The sequence below is a fragment of the Pterocles gutturalis genome, unplaced genomic scaffold, assembly GCF_000699245.1.
Source record: "Pterocles gutturalis isolate BGI_N339 unplaced genomic scaffold, ASM69924v1 scaffold33440, whole genome shotgun sequence".
NCBI classification, from domain to species: Eukaryota; Metazoa; Chordata; class Aves; order Pterocliformes; family Pteroclidae; genus Pterocles; species Pterocles gutturalis.
Window position 1 is genome coordinate 1 of NW_010141917.1, and position 26,208 is coordinate 26,208.

The 26,208-nt window shown below is 39.7% G+C and overlaps 1 protein-coding gene across 1 annotated transcript; it reads left to right on the forward strand.

The window, feature by feature from the left end:
- The first annotated feature begins 2,727 nt into the window (after positions 1–2,727).
- MANBA (mannosidase, beta A, lysosomal) lies at positions 2,728–25,490 on the forward strand. Its single transcript, XM_010084207.1, has 11 exons — positions 2,728–2,771; positions 3,892–4,059; positions 5,135–5,252; positions 7,982–8,068; positions 8,594–8,761; positions 11,564–11,782; positions 13,075–13,239; positions 14,975–15,119; positions 21,000–21,142; positions 22,887–23,144; positions 25,266–25,490. Exons 1-11 carry the CDS (start codon positions 2,728–2,730, stop codon positions 25,488–25,490), a joined length of 1,740 nt encoding a protein of 579 aa, XP_010082509.1.
- The last annotated feature ends 718 nt before the right edge of the window (positions 25,491–26,208 follow it).

Sequence of the window (26,208 nt, forward strand, 5' to 3'; positions counted from 1 at the left end):
TCCTTTTTTAAAAAAGAAAAAAAATAGGGGTGGGACATTTCACGAGTGGTTTGTCTGCATACGAGTACATACCTTTGGACAGGCGGAAACTAAAGGGTGAGAACTGTGTATGTGAGAAAACACAGCTTGGTCTTATGTCAGATCCAGCTACCCTTAGCTTGAACTACTCTCTGGTTTCTGACAGGTTAGAGTAGTCTCCAAAACATTAACTAATCCTTTGGGAAAATTCCTGGGTAGCCTCCCAGTATGTACTTGTGGGAGCTCTGTAGAGCTCTAGCCGGCTGTGCTGGGAACCTCTTGGACTGAGGGACGTAGCTACTCACTCCTGTTGAGAGTAGCAGAAAACCAAAACAGAATAAAACCAGCATCCAGGACAGGGTTGGTTTTTGGTTTTGTTTTGTTTTTCTGTTTGTTTCTCGGGTGAATGTGAAACAAAGTCATAGCCAGAAATTATCTCAGAATGAAATTGTTTTTCTTCAGGAAGAGTCTATCCAGTCCTGTTACGCTATGGTTAAGTTGTTTTCCGTCTTGCCATGCCTACATCAAGGAATTAATTACATCTTTCATTGCCTTGTGAGGGATTCGTTTACTTTTTGATTCTATTTTCCCATCTTTCTGTATGCTTAGTTCTTCGGCACTGTAATCAGAGTTTTTTTATTTCATCTTCACTTGGAAGATCTTAACCTCTAGCTGTCTTTCCCTCCTTCTCTCTACACCCTCTTTTCTCCACAGGCCTTTTAGACATGACTTCCAGAAGTCTTTCCTTTTGGCTTCATAGTTTTCACACAGCTTTCACGCTGCGTGATAATTTGTTAGGTTGCTGGGGCATTCTGTGAGCTCATTTCAGCTCTGGGCATCTTCATCGCTATTATTTTTGCTGCTGCTAACTCTGGGAATGCCAAATGTGATCCACAGGTCACTTCACTGGGTACAAAGCCTTTGTATGCAGCTGAAAAAGACAGGTATCTGTTTCTTAATCGTGCACAGAAACAGCTGATCATGGTAGCTAGAGAGTCTCTTCTGTGCCTCCGAGACTGGGAGAAATGTTCAGTCCTCAGGCAAGCAAGGTCTATCAGACAGATTTCAAGGTGGCCAAGGTCTTGGTAGCCAGCAAGGCATATAACCAAGCATGCCAGATGCTAGTTGTCTCCCCTTGCCCTTCTTTTACCCCCCAAGGCAGAAGGAAGAGGTGCTGTGTTACCAAGTGGGCCCCTGGGGAGCAACGGAGTGCAACTACAGAGGCACCAAACCCTGGAGGCCTGGGAATGTGAGGCGGGGCTGAGGAGCTTTTCCTCTTGCTTGTGCTGGATGGGTGGTCCTGGCTGGGTGTTTTGCCCTCTCGCATTGCCTCAGATTTGGCCAGTTGCATGAGTTCCACTTGAGCATGAATAAAGCAGTATCACATTACTTCTGCTAGTTATACAAATACTCCATTACAAATGCACTCTGAGACAATCCCAACTTGCCTGATGACATCCATTAAGAGGACTTCCCAAATACCTCAGGAGCCCCAGCTATAAATTCCATTCCATTTTGTGCCACAAAAAAGACCTACACTGGAGACAGGAGTTTTTCTCCATGTAATAGAATTCACTGAAGGAAGGTCAGAACTTTTTCGCTAGTGTAGTACTCAAATGTTGTTTTTCTTTTGTAGCCCTCAATAGTTAGGGTAACCGTGAAAGTTCTATGAAATACTGGTTATTTTTTTGATTCAACTTCTCATGTTAAAATAAATCTGCAAAATTCTAGGAATGGGTGTAAGACTCTTGTTCTAAAGCTAACTTCATCATGCTGGTTTGTATTCAACCAACGCAGGATGCAATGGGATCACAGCAGAAAAAAGGCAGGGCACGCTGCCCACACTGCCCTGTCCTCAGCATGTGTACGTGCACAGAGATACTGGACACGGAGTCTGAAATGTCCTCTCAGTGGGCTGACTTTATAGTTTTTCTCTATCTGGGAATTTCTTCAGTGGTGCTGATGCTGAGCCCCACTTGCCACTAATCCACTGTTGCCCCTGGGGTAACACTAGAAAACACTGCAGGACTTGGGGCAAGTCCCATTATTTTATTCTCTTGGTTTCTATGTTTTTGTCATTGCCATGATGCAGAGGGGTTTTAGTTTGAGGTCAGTGATCTGTAGCCTCCACTCCTGCATCTAGTTTGTTACGTGCATTGTCTCTGCCCAGGTGTTTAATAATTGTCTGGTTGACTAAGAAGCACCAAAGAGGAAGAAAAAAAAAAAAAAAGCAGCAGTTTTTTTTTTTTTTTGTCTTCTCTACCATTAGAAATAATTTTCTGTCTATCTGTATTATTTTTGATAAGCTGAAAGTTTAAAAAAAACCCACAGTCCCACGGTGGGATTACTAATTTCCTATTTAAACTTCGGCCTTGTCTGGTGTGTGAAATAAGGAATTACATTTTATCTTAAAGATAGGTATATCGGTTGCACTAAACTGGGTTAATTTTAGCCTGATTTACTGGCAGATGCTTGTCTCAGCTGCAGCTTGTGGCAGAGAGAGAACAGGTTGTACTCTACAAGCTGACCTTTTGAAAAGGTATAGCAAATAGTCATTTGAGGGAGGAGTGGTTGCTGTCTTAGGGATAGTCTAGAAAAAACAAGGTTCCTGCCCTCCTGCCCCAGACTTGTTGCTTGGTGTGAGTTAGCTGAAATCAGCTATTAGCTTTCCTTCTCTTTATTTAATTTCCCAATTATATCCTTCTGACAATGAGCAACAGGTACCAGAAAGAAGAGTTTTCTTTCTGTTTGAGGTAAGTTGAACTGGAACACGGATGCAGGAGAAAGAAGTCTAAACCCTCCCTGAAAGAGATGTTTTCTGTAACACTTTGCAGCTGCTCAGGAGCCTGACGTAGCCCCTGCTCTGCATCTGCCCCATGGTGATTGGGGAAGCCACCCCTACGAATAAGGGGTCAGTGCAAGCTATCATTGCAGTCGCCTTACTGCTCTCTCATGGCTGTGGCATGGACTGTGCTTATGTCACTGCAACCAGGAGACTCCTCAGAGCAGCATTGTTGCTTTCTTTGAAATAAAGTCCCAGAAAACATCCAGAATGATTTATTGAGAACTTTTTTTCCACCTGCAGCATGAAGGAGGAGTGGTTTTTTTTTTTTCAGTGTCTGCAGTGCACAGTACCAAATATTAGTCTGAAAAAGCAGCTGTAAAAGTTTGGCTTCTGCTTGAGATGTGCTTTTATCTGGAATGACCTTTAATACCTTACGCAGAGTTAATGGTTGTTTAGCTGAACTGGTCTCTCTGAAACCTTATGATCGTGCTGTTCAAACAACAGCTGCAATGGCCAGAAGGCCCTTCAATTCCAATTTGTGTTTGCATGCGTATCTTTTTAATTGCTACATCTATTAAAAAGGTATCATTTCAGGGCAGCAGCAGAAGATTTTGCTTTTACTGGGTGAACCTGAAGCTGGTCATCCAGGGACAAGATGTACAGCTGAGCTGCTGCAGTCTTCTTCTGTAAGGAGAAAATTGCAGATTAAATGCTGTGTCTGACCTAATCCACCACTGCAGTCCTCTTGCTGGTCTTCATCTGGACTTTCAGCTGAATTCTGCAGCAAGAGAACATGCACCTGTTTCTTACGCACACATATACATGTGTGCGCATGCATGCTCATTTGTGCACGCTTTCTCTCTTTCTCTCTTAATATGATAGTAACTTTAAAAAGTGCACACATTCATTAAAAGGATTCTTTTTAGCCCTGTTACAGTGTGGTTTAATCAAGCAGGAATTTAGAGATGAGGCCATGTCTTTTGGCTCCTGGACAAATTCTAAGCTGGTAGGGTTTGGTTGAATTCCTTTTGTAATAGTTTTCTTGATTTGTTTTGTTTTAATTAATTTTGGTCTGCTTTAAATCTAAGTTTCATGTTTTCACAGGCCTATTTCCGGACAGTAGAACTTGTTCAGGAGCCTATTCCTGGCTCACCAGGTCTGAGTTTCTACTTTAGAATCAATGGCCGACCCATTTTCCTCAAGGGCTCGAACTGGATTCCAGTCGATTCTTTCCAGGACAGAGTGACTTACAACAGGTAAGCCACATTTGATGTTCTCTGAGGAGAAACAATCATGTTTTCCTCCTCCTGACTCTCTGTCCACCCTCTATCAAAGGCTGGCATTGGGGGATGGAACTCCTTTCAAGGTAGGACACAAATTGTTGAGGGTTGGAAGCCTCAGAATTAGGGCTTAATTAATATTAATGGGTTTGGGTGATGTTCATGGTATGTAAGTGCAATAACTGATCGGAAGGTGATGATTTGCTGTCCACAGGTTACTGGCCTTTTGGGTAGTTTTTAGGGATGATCCTCAGGCTGTCTGATCCTATTGCCTGGGACATGTTCAGTGGTACTCAGAGGAAGTGCACTTCAGCCATGTCCTAACCCATCTCATGCAGGGACACGTAAGTGCATAGTAGCCTCTCTCCCCTTGTCCACCTCTGGTCCAGGCTTCTTGGATTTCAATGACACAGCACCCCAGAGAGGCAGGTGGGATGGAGGCCATGCTGTACTTTGACTAAACTTCTTCAGTCGGGGAACTGGGACAACAGGCCATGCTGCAGTGTCCATTCACATGCAATTTAGAGGCTACTGGCATAATTAAGGAAAAATTAATGGAGCCTAAATCGCTTAAAATGAGATTCAGAGTCTCAGTCTTTCTCTTCCTCCTCTCACTCACCCCGTCCTTCTCACTATGCATTGTGGAACTTGGGGAAAAGAATATAGATTTCTGAATGTGTTTAAAAGAGGATTTGAATTCAAGTGATTGATATTTAAAGCAAGTTATATCTAAGGAGAAAAGAGCAACCTGATTAATAAAATATAGTATTTCTAAATCTGGTCCTGCCAATACTTCTGTGTCACTCCATCCATTTCATAAGAGTTAACAGGACCAAGTAAATTTTTCTGCACAAAAAATTGCTTTTTGAGGGCTCTGTCCAGACATGCAGGCTTAGAAGGTATGAAATTAGTCTGGTTTCTATCAGAGTTGTAAGTCTTAGATTGCCTGCTAATGATGAATGTTTGGGGGGTTTTTTTGGTATAACCTTAGAAACTCCTAAGTGATACAGTTTCACAAAACTTGTATAAATCTTCTTTTTGTATTTGACAGATTATGGCTACTCTTGAAGTCTGCAGCAGATGCTAACATGAATGCACTTCGGGTTTGGGGAGGAGGAGTGTATGAACAAGATGAATTTTATGATATTTGCGATGAACTAGGAATAATGGTAAAACCAATAAAAGCAGAATACTTATTTTAAAACTGACAAGAAGTTGTAAATACAAATCAACTCGAAATTAACAAAATAAGATAATAAATAACTTCTAGCCATCTTTCCATGACATGATAGAGTACCAACCTGAGAAGTCAGGTCAACCCGATTTTTTTCCTTAAATTTCTTTTTATTTTGAGTGGTTCCTGATTACTGAGGCTGTCTGTTGAAACTGGAATGATATTTTGGAGACTTTATGTTAGAACCCCAGCTTGTATTTTCTCCTGTAACTAAGGCTGTGACTCTGTCCCTTCCTTTTCTCCCCACTGTCTTTTTTTCCCCCCTCTCTCTTACATTTCCCCAAATCAGAGCAACAGGACTGTGGCTTTAACTTGCTGTCTTCTATCTCTGTTCAGAGAAAAGTCTCATCTTTATGTACTGTACCTCTCTTCCACTTCAACATTTCCCACTGTCTTGGGAAAGAACAAGAGAAGAACTGAGTGGCTGTGGGACTGGTACTAGTGATGTCACTTACCGCAAGAAGAAGATGTTTGCACTGTAATGATGAGCACGACAGAAGAACTGCTGAGGACTGTAGGCATCAACGGGGACTTGCAACACACAAATAGTTGTGAAACAAGTTGTGCACAGGAAGGGGGGTTATTCACACGATCAAATGATATTTTTTTTCCACAGCAACCAGTCTGTGGGGCCCTGTAGCTGTTTTTAGGGCTTACTCATGTGAGAATAGCCCTGCTGAAGAATCAGAGTGCTTAAGTATATGCCCCAGATTGCAAAGGCCTTGAAATCTGACCTCAATGAGGATTTAAGGCCACGTTTGAGTTTTGCGCTTTCAGCCACCTCTGAGTTATCTAAAGAAGGTAGTCATACTTTTCTCTGCTGTGGAAACGTGTTTTATTTCTTTGAGAAGTATTTTTTCCTTTATAACAATAGCTGAAAAGGTTCGGAGGTTTTTTTTGGCTCAAACTTTTTAAACAAAAATATTTCCCTTGGCCTGAAACCAAGAATGGAAGGCATTATCCAGAGGGCCATTTTGAACAACCTATAATTGAGTATAAACGTAGCTGTAAGAGGAACACCTGCTCCGAGCACTGATACTCCTAGATGAGTACCTTTGATTATATGAGCTTGGAGGCACACATTAATAAGTTTTGATAAAATAGTGATTAGATGAGTGAAGGCCAAGTTGCATCTGCTATTAAAATCCCAAGAAGTGTGTTTGGTCTTACTCTACAGCATAAAAAGCAGGGGAACAGAATTGATACCTTGCTGCCTTCTGCTGTGTGTGCTTGGAAGAAATAAAAAGCTATGTCTGTTTGAGTCATCTGAATTGAGTGCCCTGATTTTCAGGGCTTCTGAGTACTTACAGTTCTTTCATTTGGGACACTAGGCACCTAAGTAGGCCACTCTAGATCTGTGCCTGTACAGTGCTCCGTGCAAGATTTAGATCTTATTTAGCAGCCAAAATAGCAAGTAGATACAGAAAATCAGACCCTTATTCTGAAGGGGGTAGTGCTGGAGGCTTTTGGTTTTATTTCTTATGATGGTCTTGGAAAGGCTTAAAAGTAGAGTCCAACTGTGCTTAAGGAAAAACAGTGATAGCTCACTAAGGGAAATAGCGAGACGACGTTTCTTTCAACAGAGGGTTTTGACTTTACGCAGTCACTGAAGGATTTTGAGTGATTCTTCAGCAATAGCTTTGCTTTTTTTTGTACAGTGCTAGCAGTGTAACAATTATTAATGGATCCATTGCCTCCCACTGTCTTGTTCCCTATCTTCAGTTTTCTTAGGGAATGTATGCTGAGAAGAGTAATGGAAAAGCATGTTCTCACTACAAGGAAAATGCAATTGTATGAGGAGCTGGTCTGTCTTTATGTAGTATTGTGTTCAGAAAAGTGCAGTCTCCTACAGACCCCTTTGGGTTAACATGCTCCTTCAAGAGATCTTTGCACTAACATTTGAGATAGACTGTTAGGAGTTTCTAAGTTATGGCAATTTAAAAAACAGGACAGGTAAAACAAGAAATCTTACCCATCCTACTGGGCTTCTTCCAGTTCCCTTTTTTGTATTTCTTCTCCTTTGAGGTACAAATGGAGTTCACTGTTGAATTGAAAAGCTTATTGTTCTCTAGTGATATCTACTTGATCTTTCTTTGAAGAGAAAGGTCACAGTGTTGTTAGAGGATCTAGTTTGTTTCTGCCCCTCTTACTGGGTAAGATTTGCTCTTTTTAAGATGAGTTTGCGCATTTGATATGGAAGTGTTTTTTAACAAGTACGCCTGAATATCTTAAGTGTGCTTAATACCATCTCAGAAGAGTTACTGTCTCTTTTTAATAAGTAATTGGGATTTGGTGTTAAACCTGCAAAGCAGAAAATACAAAATCATTCTGTTCAGCTGGAGATTGTCCCATGTTCACATCTGCGCAGTGCGTGGGTTCCAGTTATTCCACTGGAATTTACTGAAACTGAGGAATATTCCACTGATCAGTGACGGCTGTCAGGTTCTGATTCCTAAGGGAAAATATTTTGTAACTGTGATATTGAGGAAGACCACAGTGGAGTATGCTCAGACTGAACCTCATGGAGGTTCTTTTTGAGATAAACAACTTCTGTCTGAACAAAGGATTGTGTATCCCAATAACCATGCATTTTTCAAGTATGTAAAAGGATTTGTTAACAGCTTTTTTTTTTTTTTTTTTTTTCTTCTTTCCTTTTTCCTGTAGATTTGGCAGGATTTTATGTTTGCATGTGCACTGTATCCAACTGACCAGAATTACTTGGAATCTGTAAGAGCAGAAGTTTCTCATCAGGTATTTTGTCCATGTGTCGAAGCTCGATTTCCCGTTACCTAGTTTTGATTGACTGACTGTATAAGTTAGCTTTCCAGAAAGCTTATTTTGAAGTGTTTGTTAGTGTACCTTTTTGTAGCAGGCACAAAATGTAACCTTGCTAAATCCTCTTTAACTTACTTGCAGGAGTAGCCAGTCAAGCAGAGGTACCAAACTGCCCTCTTCTCAAGGATGTTTAAGAGCATTCCCTGAGAGTGAGCTCTAATGTTTGCAACATGCCTTAGCACTGAGTTTATCCTTCACGTGTGGATGAGTAGATGGGTATGGAGCTACACGTGTGCATATGGTGGATATATTATCATATTAAAAGTTTGCCCCTCTGTAAGTGTATGTTACAAAAGTCTGAGCCTGGTGGAGAGCTGAGGGAATAGTGAACAGTGCAGTGTAATTTAAGTAGTAATGAAGTGATTTTTTGTTATTATTATTATTATTATTTTTAAGAGAAGTAATTTTGCCTGGCTTCTGAAACTGTCTGTTGTGTTTCAGATAAGGCGTTTAAAATCCCATCCATCAATTATTCTGTGGAGTGGTAACAATGAAAATGAAGCAGCAATTGCAAGCAACTGGTTCTCCATACCTTATGCTGACAGAGAAGTCTATATCAAAGATTATGTGATGCTTTATGTGAAGACCATTCGAGAAATAGTTCTTACGGTGAGTGATCTCAATAAACTGTAGGGGGACATGGCTTGGCAAAAGGGTGTAATGTTTGCAATTTGAGCAATTTAGGGTTTTGTTGGTGTGGCTTTTTGTTTTGGTTTGGTTTTTTTAAATCCTTTTAGTAAATGAAAAACAGCACATTATTGAGGAATTGCACTTTCCAAGCTCTTGTAAACAACTCTCTAAACTCAGCACTTATCCTCAAAGTAAAACAAGCCACAAAATAACTTATGTCTTCAATGCTTTGTGGTATGTAAAGGAAGACCTGAAAATGTAGTGGATTTTGGTTTTTTTTTCTTCCTATTTTTAATACCTCCACAAATGCCTTCACTTCCAGTGGACAGGTTTCCTATATCCTGATTTTTTTGAAAGACACTGTAAGAAGGATTTAACAATCCTCAAGCGTTTTAATAGAAGTTGAAGATATTAATAAAAATGTTATTTCTTCAGTGTGCTCTTCCAGTATTTGATTTAAGTTTTTTGGCTTAATCAGGTTAAACAAAAGCTATGCTAAACATTGTCCTCATGCTATTTAGTCATTGTATTGTGTGTTTTTGAAAAGCAGACTAATGGTATTTTACAGTGTATGAAGACAAAATATTTTGAGATAAGACTTAAACTTTAGGCATGCAGAGCAGAAGCACCTGGAATCCCTGAAGTCTACTGGGATTTGGCACTACCCATTTTGCACAGCTTTTATATTTTTATTTCTCCTACTAGAAGTATTGCAGTTTTTCATTATTTAATGGAATCCGCTTTTAACTAAATTTTATGTGTGTATGTAGAGTGAAATTGATTTAAAATTCCCAAACTGATGTCGCATAACTATATAGGGATTAACAAACAATACTTGAAGCGCAGGTGAGTATTCTGAACTCCCCTGTTAGCTAAGAGCTAAAGTGTTGTGAGAGTTTTGTTCAGTTAGAACCTCCTTCTTCAACAAGAGTATGAGTTTTTGTTAACCTAAAAATGCTGGTAGCCTTTTCGTAGCCAGTTATTTCTTGTATACTATGATCTTATTGACTTCAGGTTATGATAGTTTTAGTCAAATCTCTGTCCTTTTCAGGATGAGATACCTTTCATGTTATGAGGCTCACGACCTGAAGTTTCCCTTTGCTAAGACAAGCAATCATTATGTAAGTGACAGCAATGTTTTTGCTTGTTATGGGAGGCTACTGGCATTGTCAGAGTACTTGTACTCTGAGAATTTAGAATACGTTTCTACTTGAAAAGTTGAGGTATGAGGAAACAATAAAAATGAGGCTAGGTTTGAAAGAACCTGCTGAAAAAGATCCCACCCTTGAGGGCAGTTATGCGTTCTAAATGGTAATGGTGTCTTATATTCCTGTTTAACATCTTGATTCTAGATTTCTATATTTCAGTTAGGTTTTTTTTTTTTTTTTTTTTAACGGAGTTGTTTGCAAAGGTATGCTGTGGTGTTCTGTGATGAGCTATATGACCTGGATGGGCAGGGCATGTCCAGTGAAGTGAGGCGTTGTGGCTTGGTACTGTTTATTACTTAAAGTTCACTTGTGCAGTGTTGTGGTCCAAGACAGACGAAGGAACCATACAGTGAAATAATTTCACATCCTGTGTAATACAAGCCAGCTGAGGAAACGTGTAACTACTAGCAGTACTGGACTGTATAACTTAAAAAGGCTCCTAAGTTTGAGCTAAAGACTTCAGGGAATCCAGGATATCCTGTAGTAAATTATTTCAGTTAATTATTAATTACTCATGTTAAAAAAAGGGAGGGGGGCAGAGATAACTTTCTTAAAATGAAACATGTGTCCAAGTGCTTTGCTGTATTGGAGCCAATTGCTTTAAGTTGTGACTGGTAACTAACTTAGGCCTCTGTCTTACTAAAAGTAGGGTGCTAAATGAATTATACTTGCAAAAGGTTTCCTTCAGTACTCTGTAGGGTACTGCTGAAAGATGTAGTATACTAAATCTGCCAAGGCTATAAATAATGGCAACTCTGAACAATTTGAAATGTAACCCTTCTTATAGCCTCATCTATCTTAACACGAAGAGCCAGCCAAAATGACAATAATCTGCAACACTGCCATGCAAGCATTAGTAGCAGGATACTTTGGCTTTGTTAGAACTAAATTTAGGAGACTACTTAATAAGAAAGAGGCAAATCATGGCCTTGTCCCTGTAAAAACACTGCAAAAGTAATGATTTTCCATAAAGAAGTCACAGCACTCAAATATTAATGTTCCTTGAGTTTATTTTTCATGAGGCACACTTTAAATAGCTTTCATTAATAATTTAGAAGCATATAAAGATAGGAGATATCTTGATGTGAGGAGAGAATCCCTTAGAACAGCAAGCAATATCATGCCCAACTTTTCTCCAGGAACATGAATAAGAAGGTAACTAAGCAAGTAAAGATGGTGAATGTTGGGGCAGAATGGGGAATGTTTCCTAGATGGTGACTCATACCTTTGGAAAAGGCATGGTCTCCCCAACCCCCCCCTTTTCAAAATGTGGTCTGTGTGTTCAGATGATAAAAACCAATCACTTTGTTGAGGGTGTTGTGTTTTTGTTTGGTTTTGTTTGGTCTTTTTTTTTTTTTTTTTTTAAATCTCAGGAAGATAAGAGCCGTCCTTTTATTGCATCCAGTCCTACCAATGGCTTGGAGTCAGTTGAAGAAGGTTGGGTCTCCCAGAATCCCTATGATACCCATTATGGTGACACTCACTTTTATGACTACAGCAGTGACTGCTGGAACTGGATGGTGTATCCTAAAACTCGTTTTGCTTCAGAATATGGATATCAATCCTGTCTCAGGAAGATAAGAGCCGTCCTTTTATTGCATCCAGTCCTACCAATGGCTTGGAGTCAGTTGAAGAAGGTTGGGTCTCCCAGAATCCCTATGATACCCATTATGGTGACACTCACTTTTATGACTACAGCAGTGACTGCTGGAACTGGATGGTGTATCCTAAAACTCGTTTTGCTTCAGAATATGGATATCAATCCTGGCCTTCCTTCAGTACAGTCAAAGAGGTAAGGCTGGGCTTCCACATCTTCCTGTCCCCTCTGTCTCATTTAGTGAGGGCAATGAGTCTCTCCCCAATAAACTACAGTATCTGAACTGTAGCTGGGATAATCCATTGTTAGGTGTGGTACGGCGCAGGTGGGATAGAGGTGTGTGCTGGTGTGGAGGCAGGGGATGAAACTGGACTGTTTCCCTTCTCAGTGTTCAGTATATTTACCTTGATGTTGCATGAGGAACCAAGTTTAGATGAGAGACTATTATGAGACTGCTAATTTTTAATATTAATTCTATCTAATGTATAGCTTAGTGACGATTGCCTAACATGTTTCCTTTTGCTATGTCTAATGATATGTGTACATTTAGAAGAAAAACATGACAAATGCTGAATTGTGCTGAATTCTAAGATGTATTGATTGTTATCATTTTTACCAATTTCTTTTACTTAAATAATTTGTTTCTTTATGTATTGTATGCAAGAGAATTTGGTTTTGTCTCCTGTTGAATTTAGACATTGTATATTCTGTCTCATCCAGTTGGAGCAGAGACATATTTTGCTGTTTGTCCATTTGTTCAGAGAGAGATGAATATCATGACGATACTCGTGCATGCAACTAAAAGGAGTTCAGAATGTTCCTTTCAATTTGCTGGGCAAAGTATATTATCCAAGACATCATCAGTACCTTCATCCATATTAATAACAATGAAAAGTATTCAATCCAGCCTAAAAAGGAACAAATTTAAATAAAAAGATTTCATAGAGATTGTAATTACAATGAAAGCTTGACAGTAATAACTGCATGAGCTATGCTGTATTGTTATCCTTAGTTGAAAAAATTGTTTCATGATAAATTTTTTTCAGAGGCAGGTTTTGAAAATAAACACATTATGAGAATTCATAGCCCTACTAACTTCTGTAATTTAATCCCTAAATGTGTTTGACTAGAGTACATTATTTCATCTTAATCTAGGGTGTTTCTGATTTAATATTAATGCAAGCAAACCTCTGAGGTCCCTTGGCCAAACTGAAACAAATAAGGTAAATGCCACTGAGCGAAAAGTTGCTCTTCTGGGTTCAACGGCAATGCCTGTTTTCATTTATTTGTACAAGGAGTACAAGCAAAGTGTGTTATTGATTCAAAATCCTTGCATGACAGCATGAGGCACTGTAGCAATATGCTACCAATTTTAAAGGTTATGGATGATGTCAGCAGGCTGTAATGGATATCCTTTCCTGAATATTCTGTCAGTCCTTAAATGCACACTTTGCCTTTTCATTCTGATCTCTTCTGTTTTTTAAAAGGTTTCCTCCACTGAGGACTGGTCCTACACAAGCAATTTTTCCCTCCATCGACAGCACCATGAAAATGGCAATGATCAGATGCTTCAACAGATTGGGCATCATTTCAAGCTTCCCCAGAGCACAGATCCCATCAAGAAGTTCAAAGATACGATCTACCTCACTCAGGTAACAATGGTGTCTTCAGTATAAGTAGCTGTCAATACTGTTCCATTAGATACTGTTGAAGCCAGGGCTGTTCTGTTGTCATGTCCAGTCACACAGAAAGCTTCTGTGCTGAAGCTTTGGAGAGTCCATTTTAGTTAGGAACTAGTTTGTCTCTTGTTTATTGGAGAGAGACTCCAGTTTTCACCATAGAAAAGCTGGAATACTGCTTGGGGAACTTCACAGAAATTGTCTCAACTGGGAGAAAGTCTGGCTGCGTGCGCTGCCATGGTCCCTGCAGTGCAGGGAACGCAGGGGTGTGCTGGCCTGCCTTCATACATGATTCTTCTGGTGCTATGCAGGGTGAGCATCTTCTGCTCTTCATGTGGCCCCTGTACGCTTACTGCTTTGATTTTTGCCACAAGGAATACAGTAGCTTTGCTTCTAGAGAATGCAGTTCTCTATGAATTAGGTTATTAGTAGCTTTCATTTTGTTATGGACGCAGATATTGCTATTTTAGAAAATCTGTTTTGTTTTTTTTCAAATCAGTAGGTTATATTTTGCTCTTCAGCTGTAGTAGATTAGCCTACGCTTGTTTCTTTCTTTGTGATTTGTACATGGCTTTTAAATTATGTTAAGTAACTTTTAAATGCTAATAGGCAAGTTTAAATGCTGTTACTTTTTGTTCTGTTCCAAGAATTTCAGAAACACTCTTAATGGGAGTAACTGCACATCCACTAAGTTTTTAATGTTTGAGAGCTGCTGTCAGCAAGTTTTATATAGAAACAAAACAGCTGGAGAACTGTAGGCACAGATAACAAGAGAACAAGGATAGATGATACTGTGAAATTGAGAGCAGGGGTAAAACTTGTGCAGTGAGGTCCTGTCTCAAAAATCTATGAGTTTCTGCAGAGTTAAGTCTGTCAGGACTTTAACAGGTTAGATGATTTCAGAATACTAAAATAATGATAGCAAAAAGGATAAGGAGAGTAAACTTGCCTCTAGTGGTTGACTAGAAATGTTATCTTTACCTTTGGAGCTGTCCTAAAGAATAACTTCTTCCTTTATTTTGAGACTTTTTTTTAATACCTCCCCAGCCGAGTAATATACTTTGTCAAGAAAATAACAGGCTGTTTGGCTTCTGTCGAGAACTTGGCCAATAAAAAATTCTGAAAAGTGTTTTTTAACAAGGTGGGGAAGGAGTGAAGAAGTGGGAGTGCAGGTGGAAAAAGGTTGCTCTTTCGGTACACAATTTTGACTGTACACTGGGAATATGTATTATATGTTCAGAGTATAGGGATGTGGACATCATTCATGGTAGTGTATACTGGAGGCAGTGCAGCATAACGTCATTTTGCAATTCTTGGGTTTTTTATTTACATTAATTTTTTAAAAAATTATTTAAAATGTATTTTTCTTTCCCTTGTCTTGCATTTGCCTTTCAAAGACCCTGTTGCCCAGTGATCTTCACTGGATGTAAGGCAGGGAGTAGCCTCTCCAGAGTTTCTCTAAAGATTATTATGAAGATTATTATTATAAAGCTGTTGGGAGCTGCTAGGAATAGATCTCCTTCAGGCAGAGGCCCACTGCACTGCAGGTGTATACTCTTGAAGGCTCAAGTATGAAGTTACATGCTGTTGCTGTGATGTCTGTGTTGTATGTTAATATATACACACATGCTTTGAAAGTAAAGTGAAATACAAAATACAATGCACCAAAAATAACTTTTTTTTTTATTTAATGTGTTTGTTGAACAAGGTGATGCAGGCTCAGTGTATAAAGACAGAAACTGAATTCTATCGTTTTAGTCAAAGTGAAATCATCAAGGGAGAAGGACGCACAATGGGAGCTCTGTACTGGCAACTCAGTGACATTTGGCAGGCACCTTCCTGGGCTTCCTTGGGTAAGTTTTGTGACAGTCTGGTAAAAAGCATCAACTATCAGTCTTATTTTGTTTTCCGCTTCTGGAAGTATCGGAATAAGTAGTAAGGCTCTTGTTTCTCTCTTGGGCAACTTTGCAAACTTTGATCATGTTTCTGTCTGTCCTTTAGAAATGCTCTCCAGGAAAGTGTTTTTCAGGATCATCCTAATAGTCTGTGGAAGTGGAAGAGGGTAGAGAACAAAGCAATTCTTTTCCTAAGGGAGTCTTGCTACGTAAGTTCAGATTTAGTAGCCACCAACTCTTAGCCTTGTTTTAGCAAGTTTAGACAATTAAAATGGCATGTAACTCCTAATTTCATAAAAATACTCTTGTTTAAGCAGAATTCTCATTTCTCCCAAGGAAATAATGACATTGAAGCCAGACAAAGCTGCCTATTAGGAAGCAATGATAGTTAAGATTGAGGGCACAAGCCCCTTGTGAGGTAAACTTTCGACTACCCTTGCTTTTTTTATGCAGAGCTGGATTTTCCTAAAACGTTGTGTGATATAAAATCCATTTTTTTCCAGAGAACTTTTGCATGATATGCAAGCTTTGCATGCAAGTTCTTTTAAAATCAGAAAGATCAATTCTTTTAAAATGTGAGACTTCTAAGAAATTCTGTTTCCTGTTCTAGAAATCCCTGATTATATTTCTTGGCTCAGCTGTACAGATGCATATGCGTACCCACCTTGGGTGAGAATGGACAGAGAGGGAGCTAGCGGGATAGGAGGGTAAGAAGGAGCACCCATGTATAATTATGCCAACAAATTTTGTTGATTTTGTCCCCTCTGTACCCCCATGGTAAAAGGATCAAAACCTCGCCCTTCAGTAGGTGGTATTGCACAGTGGAAGAACATACAGAGCTGTGATTCTGTTCTGAGCAGGATGGGATTTAGTATGTAAAGGCTAGGCACCTAGATTTCTTCTGTAGTCAGCTGGGTGAGAGACGGTTATCTCCAGAGTGTGATTCATTGTGTCCTTAGCTGTCTAATAAGTGGGATGAATTATCTTCTCCATGCTGAATTTGATTTTCATAGAACTTCTTAGGACACCTGTCACCCAGCATAGCGTCTGAGGAGCTCTTTATAGGAGGAGATGACTAGCTGAGATTTGGTGTCTAACATAGTCTCAGGTGAGGTGCATCACTCTGTGGCTAAATTATTCTGCTAATATGCTATTTACACACATGGTATCTTCTTATATATTATATGTATTTTTTTTTCTTTTTAGAATGCAAAAATGGAGTAATCAGACATTTGAAGAGATGAGTCATTTAGTAAGAAATAGGGGAGGAATGTGTGGTATGAGGGAAGTGGCTGAGTTTCATGCTCCAAAGATTTTGTCTAGAAGTCACGTTGAAATGGAGAAGCTGTTCTATGGCAGCTGTATAGGACTTAGGTAGATTTTCTTTCAGTTTTAGTTATTTCTCACATGTTCTGGTTTTGAAAATCTTTATTTAAGAATTTTATGTGTGAAGAAATATGAGTGAACTAGAAAAAGCTAAGAGTTAGTGTGAAATTCTTGATCTATCCTTAGAACAAAATGCCATTTGACCTTGCTCAAAAAAAAAAAAAAAAAAAATTATTACCCCACCCCATCCTCCCCTTCTTTCTCTGGGAGATGTTTGTCCCTCTCTTTTTCTTTTTGTTCTTTCTTCCCCCCCATCCAAACAAAGTAACTTCAGCCAGTAAAAGAAAACAAACCAGTATAAGAAACAGGCTATTTTATTTAGATGATAAGGCAGTGGTCCAACTATAATGCTCATCTTTTGGACTCCTAGACTTGTATTAGGAAACGGAATATCCCAATGTTCATTTTTATGATTTTAGCAATGGCTGATGCTCTTAGGCTTTAAGTGCCTCAAGAGCAAAAGACACTTGGAAAAACGTCTCTGTGTGAAACAGGTGTATTGATAGATGAAGTAATTGTGGAGACCATAAATGTCTTTTAGAGTACAGAGCTGATGAAAATATATCAAATACTTGAATTATTCATATATTGTTGAAGTTGGTTTACAGAAAAGAAGCTCAGCAGAGATACAGCTGTCCCTTTGTTTTGTTCTGTTCCCTCAGTGGAATGCGAAAAGGTTTAATATTCATTTAATTAGGCGTGTGATAGAGGGATTTTTGAAATGCTAATGGCTGAAATTATGCAAAACTTAGATAAATTAGTTTAATTTGCACTTCAAAAGCACGTTTCTGCATCTTCTTAGATGGCACAGTAGTAGTATCACCAATGACTGCTTCTTATTTAAAGCTGTTATCTCACAGAGAGCCATGGAGGGGCTTCCATAATGTCCTGTACAAAGCGGAAGTGTTTCCTCATGAAGTGGGGAGGGAAGAATGTTTCTCCTTTTAATTTACCTTTAAGATATTTGCTTGGGATTGAGAGAAAATCCAACACAGCACAGAAGTCATAGTACTTCCACCTTCAGAACTCAACAGCTTTTCCCACAACTGGGTTTGGATGGTTAGCACCCAGCTGTGGAGCGGCTGTGCCATGCTGAATGCTTTAGCATCTATGCAGTTTGTTTTGGTGAAGCGTGCCGCGATGCACGATGCACGTGGCGATTTGAGTCTCACCTTGAGGTACCCAATTCATGAGATTCCTTTGAACAGATAACAGGCTTTTATTGAAGGTTCAGTATTTAGAGCCCCTGGTGAAGTGAAACCACCACAGGCTATTACGGAGAATAATAGATCTGAATTCGTGAGACAAGATCTATCGGCATGTTTCTCAGGTTGCATTGAATGGTGTGAAGTGATTAATTTAAAATCCATTCCAGAGAGAACTGTTTGTTCTCACTCCTGCTATCAGCGTAGAAGGCTTCAGGGAACAGTCAGAAAAAAGGGTACTGGGATCTCATTACCAATCTCATTTTAGTTTCCTGTTCTGAAGTTTGATACCGCAGAGAGTGCAGACCCCATGTTATTATTGGGAAAAATTGGGGTACCATGGATTTCTTTAAGCATGCATTTAAATGTGGGGGGAGGAGAAGAAAACCACCCCAGGGCTATTTTAAATAGCTTTTGACTGTTGCCTTTGGGCATGCATGTCTGTAACAGGAAAATTTAAGCCCAGAGATTTCTTATGATAGCCCCCTGATCTCCAGATTTCTTACATCCATTTTCGGGGCCAGGGGAGTATTTTACATGCAACTCGCCTGTTTTTAAATAAAGAAATGTGACTTTGGTCTTAAGGAAATAAAGATAACAGATGAGCTGAAGAATGTGGCACTTTTTTATTAATGAGCTTCAGTTCTTTGTGCTGTCTGAAGGTACTTTGACAATTGTATTACCAAGATCCTGCTGCCGGAAAAGTTATCTTTGGAAGGCCCTTCCTTTGTGAAACTGCTCCAGCAGTTGAGCTTTTTTCTTCAAAATGCCTCTAGGCATTTCAGGAAGGGAAATACCAACCTTAAAAAGCTGATCAGAGGTAAGCAGACTAGTGCTGTTTGCAAACACCCCAAAACAATAGCTGTAGTGGTTGAACCCTAGAATTAGTTTTGAAATGGTACAAACTTTTAAGTGTGTGGTTTGTTTGCTTTTGTTTGTTGGCTGGGGCTTTTTTCTTTGGTTGTTTTTTTCCCCTGGAAGTATAATGCCAAGTTTAGTCCCAGTTGTACAAGGTTCTTGAGGATCTCTGTATCTGCTGCCTGGGTAGCAAACCTTGGTTTCCCTCCAGAAACCACTGTAAGGTGGTTCCGTAATCCACCTGGAAATCAAGGCACAGCAGAAATTGAGGGCAAGGCCCATTCAAAGAGAAATGGGATTTTATATTACACTGAGTAACAGAAACTGCTCTACTTCAATTTTATTATTCCTTTTCATATTTAAGACAGTTGAAGCCTAGATTTTCATCATGTAAATTAAGCTGAGCTAAAAATTGCAGTCAGCAGGCACTGAAACCTCAGCCGGTGCTGGGTAACTTGTCTGAGCTTGTGGTGGCCCCTGTCTGAGGCCTGCTGTGAACAGCATCTATTGCACTGACAATTGAAATTCCTGAGAGTCATGGGGCAGTCCTGAGGGCTTCAGAGAGTTCAGCCCCTCACAAAGCCGGAGGTTAGGCACAGTGCCCATTCCTCCTATGAGACCTACTGCTTTTATATTTCAGATCAGATGCTACCCCATCATTTACTCTGTTTCAGATAATCTATACCCCATCTAAATCTCTCCTCTTCTCCAGTTTCATGGCCCTGAAAAGTAATTTGTTAGCACTCCCTGGTTTTGACAGAATTGTCCTTTAGACCACCAACATTTTTTTGCCAAGAATTGTCTTTGGAATGCAATAATGTGTCTTTGTTCATGTACTGAACAGCAGCAATACCCTGACTGTATCAACAGTCTGTTTTGAAGAAACTCAGCAGCCTTTCCTGAAGTTTTCTTTCAGACTTCCATCTCTTTGGTTTGCTTCAGTGCTATTAACTTGAATGCTGCTGGTGGTGTTTTGCTGGCAAGTCTGAGCTCATAGCATAGTTTAATCTTGTATGGGATTTCCAGGCAGATACCAGCTTTTCTTTTCTGTTCTCCAAGCTAGATCGTTGTGAGCTTGCTGAAAACAAGGTGATGTGCAAGGTGCTAAGCTGGAGACAATGTACTTTGCTCTCCACAAACTTCGTTCGTGTCTATGTGGAGCGCAGGCAGAGCATTTTCAGGTCTGCCTGTGAAAGCCGCAAACACGCCCTTTAAAGACCCCATCACTCTGGATGAAGTCCTTCATTCTGAAATATTTGAAAGTGCTAAGAGTACTTAGTACTTTTGTACAGGTACCCAAACACAGAGAGGTAATTAGTTATGAGAAAAACATGTTACTGGAAATATTTTTCAGCTGAACTTTAAACTTGTATAAAACAAAGAGCCAGAAACAAGAATGAAACCAGTATCTAACTTTTCTTTTCTTATGAGATGATGCGGCCAACTTGCTACTTCTTTTTAGTGCTATTTCAATCACTAGATAATGGTTGAGCAAAGACAGAGTAAAAATGCTGACAGTGGGTGCTAGGTGGAAAATTAATAGAGAAAGAAATGGAAGCAACTTCTATTTCAAAATGGTTGGGTGTCAGTGTTGCATCTGGCAAAATTACATTTTTTGGAGAGGGAACAAAGTTTGATGGCTTTTTCAGTTTGCTAATGGCAGACTATCAAAATATTAAAAGTAATGACGTACAGCTTTCCATCACATAGGCAAAGTGAACTGTTTGGCATAAGTCTACATCATGTGTCTGCTAAATCCCATGCTGTAAGTGTTGTCTCTAGATTTTGGCAAATTCATGTTGCCTAACTCAGAGCTGTGTTTGGTTTGAGAACCTTGTTGGCTTTTTTTTTTTTTTTCCTTCGGTGCTACTGATGTTCCTCTAAGGCAAAACTGAGAGAGGAGGACTGAAAAAAAGGGGAAGAGAGCACTTTGCATAAGCACCAAAAGTCAGTCTCTAATTTACAGTGGTGGTAGTTTTGTGGCAATGTCACCAATGCCCGTGTTGTCTGGGTTCTCAGCAACATAGGTGCTCCAGCTGTTTGCTTAGTATGTAGTATGCTGTGTCAGTTTTGTTAACGTCACTTGTGTTTAAGGCTTTGTTTAAAATTGTATAACAGCATAGCAATGATAGCACTAACACTTAAAAAATGTGACCTTTTGGTGAAGCTCAAAAAAAAGCTTCAAGGAGCTTCAGATCCCTTCCAGAGCAGAGCCTCGACTGGAAAAACACAAGAGTAACTTTAGCCATTCTCTGCACTTGACAGAGGTGAAAACGCGTGGAGGGGGATATTGTATTGCCATAGCAGGACCAGAAAGCACAGGAAAGGACTGTATGCCAAGGCAGTCTTGGATTCAGTCTGACTCTTTCTCTGTTTTAATGCTTTTCAGAGTATGGTGGCAAGTGGAAACTGCTCCATTATTTTGCCCAGAACTTCTTTGCGCCACTGCTGCCTGTGGCCTATGAAGACAAAGGTACGTTGTACATCTATGGTGTCTCAGATCTTCATGTGGACCACAAGGTGACTTTGACGGTAAGTGACACCTCTTTCGCCATGCTTGTGTCGCTCCCGCAGAAATGTGAGAAGCTGAATGAGCACATCTTTGTGTAGACAAGCATCAGTAAGTCATGCTTAAACACAATGAGGTGCAATTCTTTTGTTTAATCTTCTTGGGGCAACGCTATCCTTTATTATAGTAGTGTGTACTGCTTCACAGAACAAGGAATTAATTGCCTTGCTTATAGCCTGTAGGAATAGCCCTGAAATCAACTATTCTGTTGAAATTTTAAAGGGATTGATGGTTAAACAGAACAAAGTGTAAAAAATGGTACCTCACTACTTAACAAAGCTGTTCCCTGAGTGTTAGAACTAGATTAACTAAGTGGAGGGAAAAAAGGATTGTACCGTTGCTCAAACTACACTGCTTTGAGAAAAAGAACTAATTATTTTCTGAAATATCAACAGAACATCTAGATGTACTTTAATTGCAAGATTACCTATGCAATGTCACCATTTTACAATTGATGCCTTAGCTGTTTTCTCATAATGTGGTAGAAACTGTTAGGATTTCTTATGCGTTATTTGGGCTGCTCAGTTGTCCTGTGGAACACAGTCTTGCTTTTCAATTTGTTACATGTTGTTGCTGTTAATCATACAGCAACCAGACCCCAAATGAATTTAGGGAGGTACAATTCCTGTCGTAAAGGGCGTCCCATATGAAAAGGCTGGGAAGGATGGAAAAATAGCCTTAGAGACCTGGAGTGACTAGTAATTTCAGAACTAGTAGTATACCAATTCCTAGTTGACTGCTCTGTCTGGTGGGCTGCCATGAATTTTCAGATTTATAAGGTTACTTAAATATAGTAGTATATAGCATGGAAGATGGCTGCAATTTCTGCATAGTCTGTTCTTAGAGTAGGACTGCACTTCATGAAATTGTTTATTTCTGGTCTGAGTTACTGTAACAGGCTTCAATTCAGATTTTCTGATAATGTCAGAGAAGCATTGGCAGCAGGGTAGTTCCCATGAATACTGTATTTTTCACTTCAAGAAAATTTGGATATTAAAGCTTTTGAAAGGCGTTAAGATCTGTTCCTGACTGCAGACCCCTGTTAAGGTTAAAAATAACCTAAATTGTATTAAGAGATAGAGTGCTGTAATTCTCATTGTGTCTGTCTTCCAAATTATGCTGCTTTTTTTTTTTCCCTAACATAAGAGTGCATTCATAATGCGTGCGTGATCTCTGGTCATGTATATTTTACTGTATTAATATAACTTCCATAATCCCTTTGAAGATGATGCAGCTTGCTTCTGTTTAATGGTGATTGTGCAGAAGCTCTAGGTTACCCAGTTGGGTTACATCAGATAACACTGAACAATGTCAAGAAAATCCTTTGTTTGACTTTTTTTTTTCATCGGGGAGGGGAGGAAAAAGAGTCAACAAATTAGTCACTAATTCCATTTCTCAGCTCTCCATGGGCAAGAATTGGCAACCCCCTTCTCTCAAGGAGCCTGGAGAAAACAAAAAGCTTTGCAGATCAAGAACAACAACAGATCCAGACTCTGTGAAATAGACTTCTTGTTAGGTTTATATAATATATTTATTATGCCGTATAAATTGTTTAAATCTTTGTGGAGTTTCTTGCTAGGTGGAAATCAGCTCTACTGTCAGGAGAAACATCTCCTGCAATAAGTAGTCCAAAACCTAGGATCCTGGGTTGTTTTCACAGATGTAACTTTTCTTCTAAGCTTTGTGCTCTCTCAACATGCTTGACAGGTCACTGTGCATGCCTGGAGTTCTTTGGAGCCAGTATGCACCCTTGCCAAAGATGCTGTGACTGTTAAAGCACAAAGTGCTGTCCCCATCTACAAGGAGTCCATAAATGACTTGCTGGAAAGATGCACAAATTGTACGAGGAAAAGCTGCGTTATTACTTTCCGTCTTGTGGGAGAAGGTGGGCTCCAGAGTCCTGTGAACCATCACTTCCTTTCATCACTAAAGGATGCTGTCGGATTAGAAAAGACCCAGTTTAGTGTAAGCACCAGTCACACTAAATTACTGTCTTTGGTTTTGCTAATCTCACTGGTTTGAGTTGTTTGCCTGCTATGCAGTGTCTGATTCTACTTAATGTTCTTTCTCCTTATTTGTTGCAGTTCTAGCTTCCATGTTGAGTTCAAAATTAGACTTTTTTTTTCTGTGTCACTATATGTATATCAAAGTAACACTGGTGGTGAGGTTTTTTTGGTGTTTTTTTTTGTTTTAAATAATGAAGTCTTCATTTAATTTGTTTTGACTGTCTTTCACCTGACTGCTGCTGCATTGCTCCTTTCGTTCCTTTTGTCCCTAGATAGCAAATAGCATCATGTCAAGTGTTTTGGCTTGCAGACAGTACTGTGTGTCAGCCCTAGGTGATGCTACTTCAACTGAGTGTGGAGGGCATTATTGCCAGCAGTACTTCCTCCTGAAGTGCTCAGACTCTCAGATCAGTGTACCATTGCTAACATGCAACATCGCATGCTCCTTTCCTCCTTCTGCAAATCCTCTGCCCTTTAGCTAAGAATTATGATTTGCATAATAGCGATTATTTCTTAATATCTGGCAAGTAATATCTTCTGAAAGGCACAGAAAGCATCAGAGTTGTGTAACATTGTCATTTAGTCCATTTGCTGCTTCTCCCTAGATTTCTTCTGCTCCTAGCAAGCTTGGTCTATGTGTAGAGAGCAAGCATGTGTACATGCACGCTTTGTTAAGCCTCACTTCTTCGCATGTAAATCTTATTGCAAAATTCTTCATCAGCAGATTGGCAGGATGAGGACCTGTGTGTTCTCACATTTGGCTTCCAAAATGCAGCTTTGCTCTTTAGAGCTAAACTAAACAAGGGAGGAATAGAGGCCTTTAATCTCTTTGAATCTGGACCAGCAGAATTGTTTTTTGTAAAGCAAATGGGCCAGATTTTCCTCTCTTATCTCTTTCATGGCAGCATGGTTTGCCTCCTGAGTATACAAAGGAAGGAAATCAGCCTGGTTTTATTTTTTTCAGCTGGTGGCACAATCTGGAGTCTGAGTCATGCTGGTTTTGATGTGGATGACATCATCAGTAATAAAAGCTCTGCAACTGGAGGATCATTGGGAAATGTCACTCCTTTTTCCCAGGGCTGTGGTGTCTCTGCAGTGCTATCTAATAAGGATAGCTAGCAAGGATAAATGCAGAGCGGTTATTTTAAGAAAGTATGCAGCTGTGATTTAAAAAATTATTCTGTTTTGTGAGAAGCTGGTGCTTCTGTACATAGTTACTAATAAACTAGCTAGACTTTCAAATGCGTTGCTAATCCAAATGCTACTCTTCGTAGCATTCCTTCTAAAAAAACGTGAAGGCTTTAGTGTTTCTTCAGAAAACAAAAGGTGCAGAGGATATGTGCTTTTTCTTAAAAATGAACAGTGTTGTCTTTCTTGTAAGCGGGATGTGTTTTCTGCACTTAACATAATTTGTCTGCTTTTTATATATAGTTAATTGGTTTTTGAAAATGATGTAGCATATTTCATGATGAGGAATGGGGAGTGGTGCATGAAAATGCATCCTGGTTGTGCCTTTAAGCCTCTCTGCGATTGACTACTGATAGAACCTAATATAAAACATTATACTTTGTCCTGATGTTTGACAACATAGCTGCCTTCTAAATGTAGTACAAGGACTTCACTGCCGTGTTCCATTAAGATGAGGTGGCCTCCTGCGTTACTGTGATTTTTTTTTTCCCATCTTTTGCTTCTGTGTATTTCTATGACTGATGTGATCAGAAAGGCCAGCTACTTTAGTAGTTGTGAATTTATAGGTTGAGTGAACTATGTTGGTGAGAGGACAAATCTCTTTCACTGCAGGAGGTATAGGATCCCAGGACTGGGTACAAGTCAGATGACCGTTTATTTGGTTATTTTCATAGGAAGATGGTAGAATGATAGTACTTCATGGCACTTTTCTGCACTATGTAGTATTCTGTAGGAAGGCTATAATAACATTTGCAGTTTTCCCGTGATTCAAATGTCATTGTTCAGTCTGTTTTACTGACATGCAGGTCTTTCCCAGTTTGGGTGTAACCGGGTTCTTTAACACGTGTATTTTCCTTTATTTATTTATTTATTTATTTTATTTCTCTTCCAGGCCTTTGTATCCCAACAAGATGACATTTATAGATTTGATCTTCAGACCACTGCAGTTGCTCCTTTTGTTTCTCTGGATGTAGGAAGTATAAAGGGCAGATTTAGTGATAATGGTTTCCTCATGACCAAGAAGAGGAAGGTGGTTGTGTTTTATCCTTGGGAACCTACCAGTGTTGAAGAACTTGAAAAGTCACTAACCTTGACCTCTCTGGTGGATGTTATCTGAGGATACTTAATTTTCTTATAGATAAGGAGTGAAACAGGAGGAGGAAAAAAAATAAGAAGCATTTGACTACTGTTGAAGTGACATACAGTTTGAGCTGACTAGAGAACATGCTGTCTATTCCTGTCATGTGTGAATTTTAACTGCTGGTTCAATGTAAACATACCAACAGCAAAGCTTGCGTATAATGTGTGTGGTGTATTGAAAGTAAGGCTTTCTCAGGTAACGGGGCAAAATATATCCCATGTATAAAATGGGAGGGGTGTGTCAGTGCAAGAGAGCTAGTCTAACTTCTCCAATTCACAAGAGATTGGAATTGTGAATTCATCCTAAATAAGAAGCAACACAAATATGCACCTCCAGACTATGGTTGTAAAAACACATTTTTTACAGTTTCACTGTGCTGTAAGTGGGGATCCATCTCTGGATAACAGCAAGGCACGCTGGGGGCAAGGGGGAAGGGCAGGGAGCGAAGCTGGAACCACCTCTACAGGTATACCCCCACTTGGAGTTGTTTGATCTGTCTGCACCCAAATTGGGAGAGCACTAGTCCTACCCTTTCAGATCTGTGGCTGTCACTCTTGTCAGGTGTCCTGCCCACCTCCTGCAAGGTGGGCTTCCAAATCCAGACCACCGAGCCATGCTGTGGGCAGGCTGCTAAATGTTCAGCTCATCTGTCAGATGTGGTTTGAAATGCAGCTGGGATCTTGCTGCAGCTCCA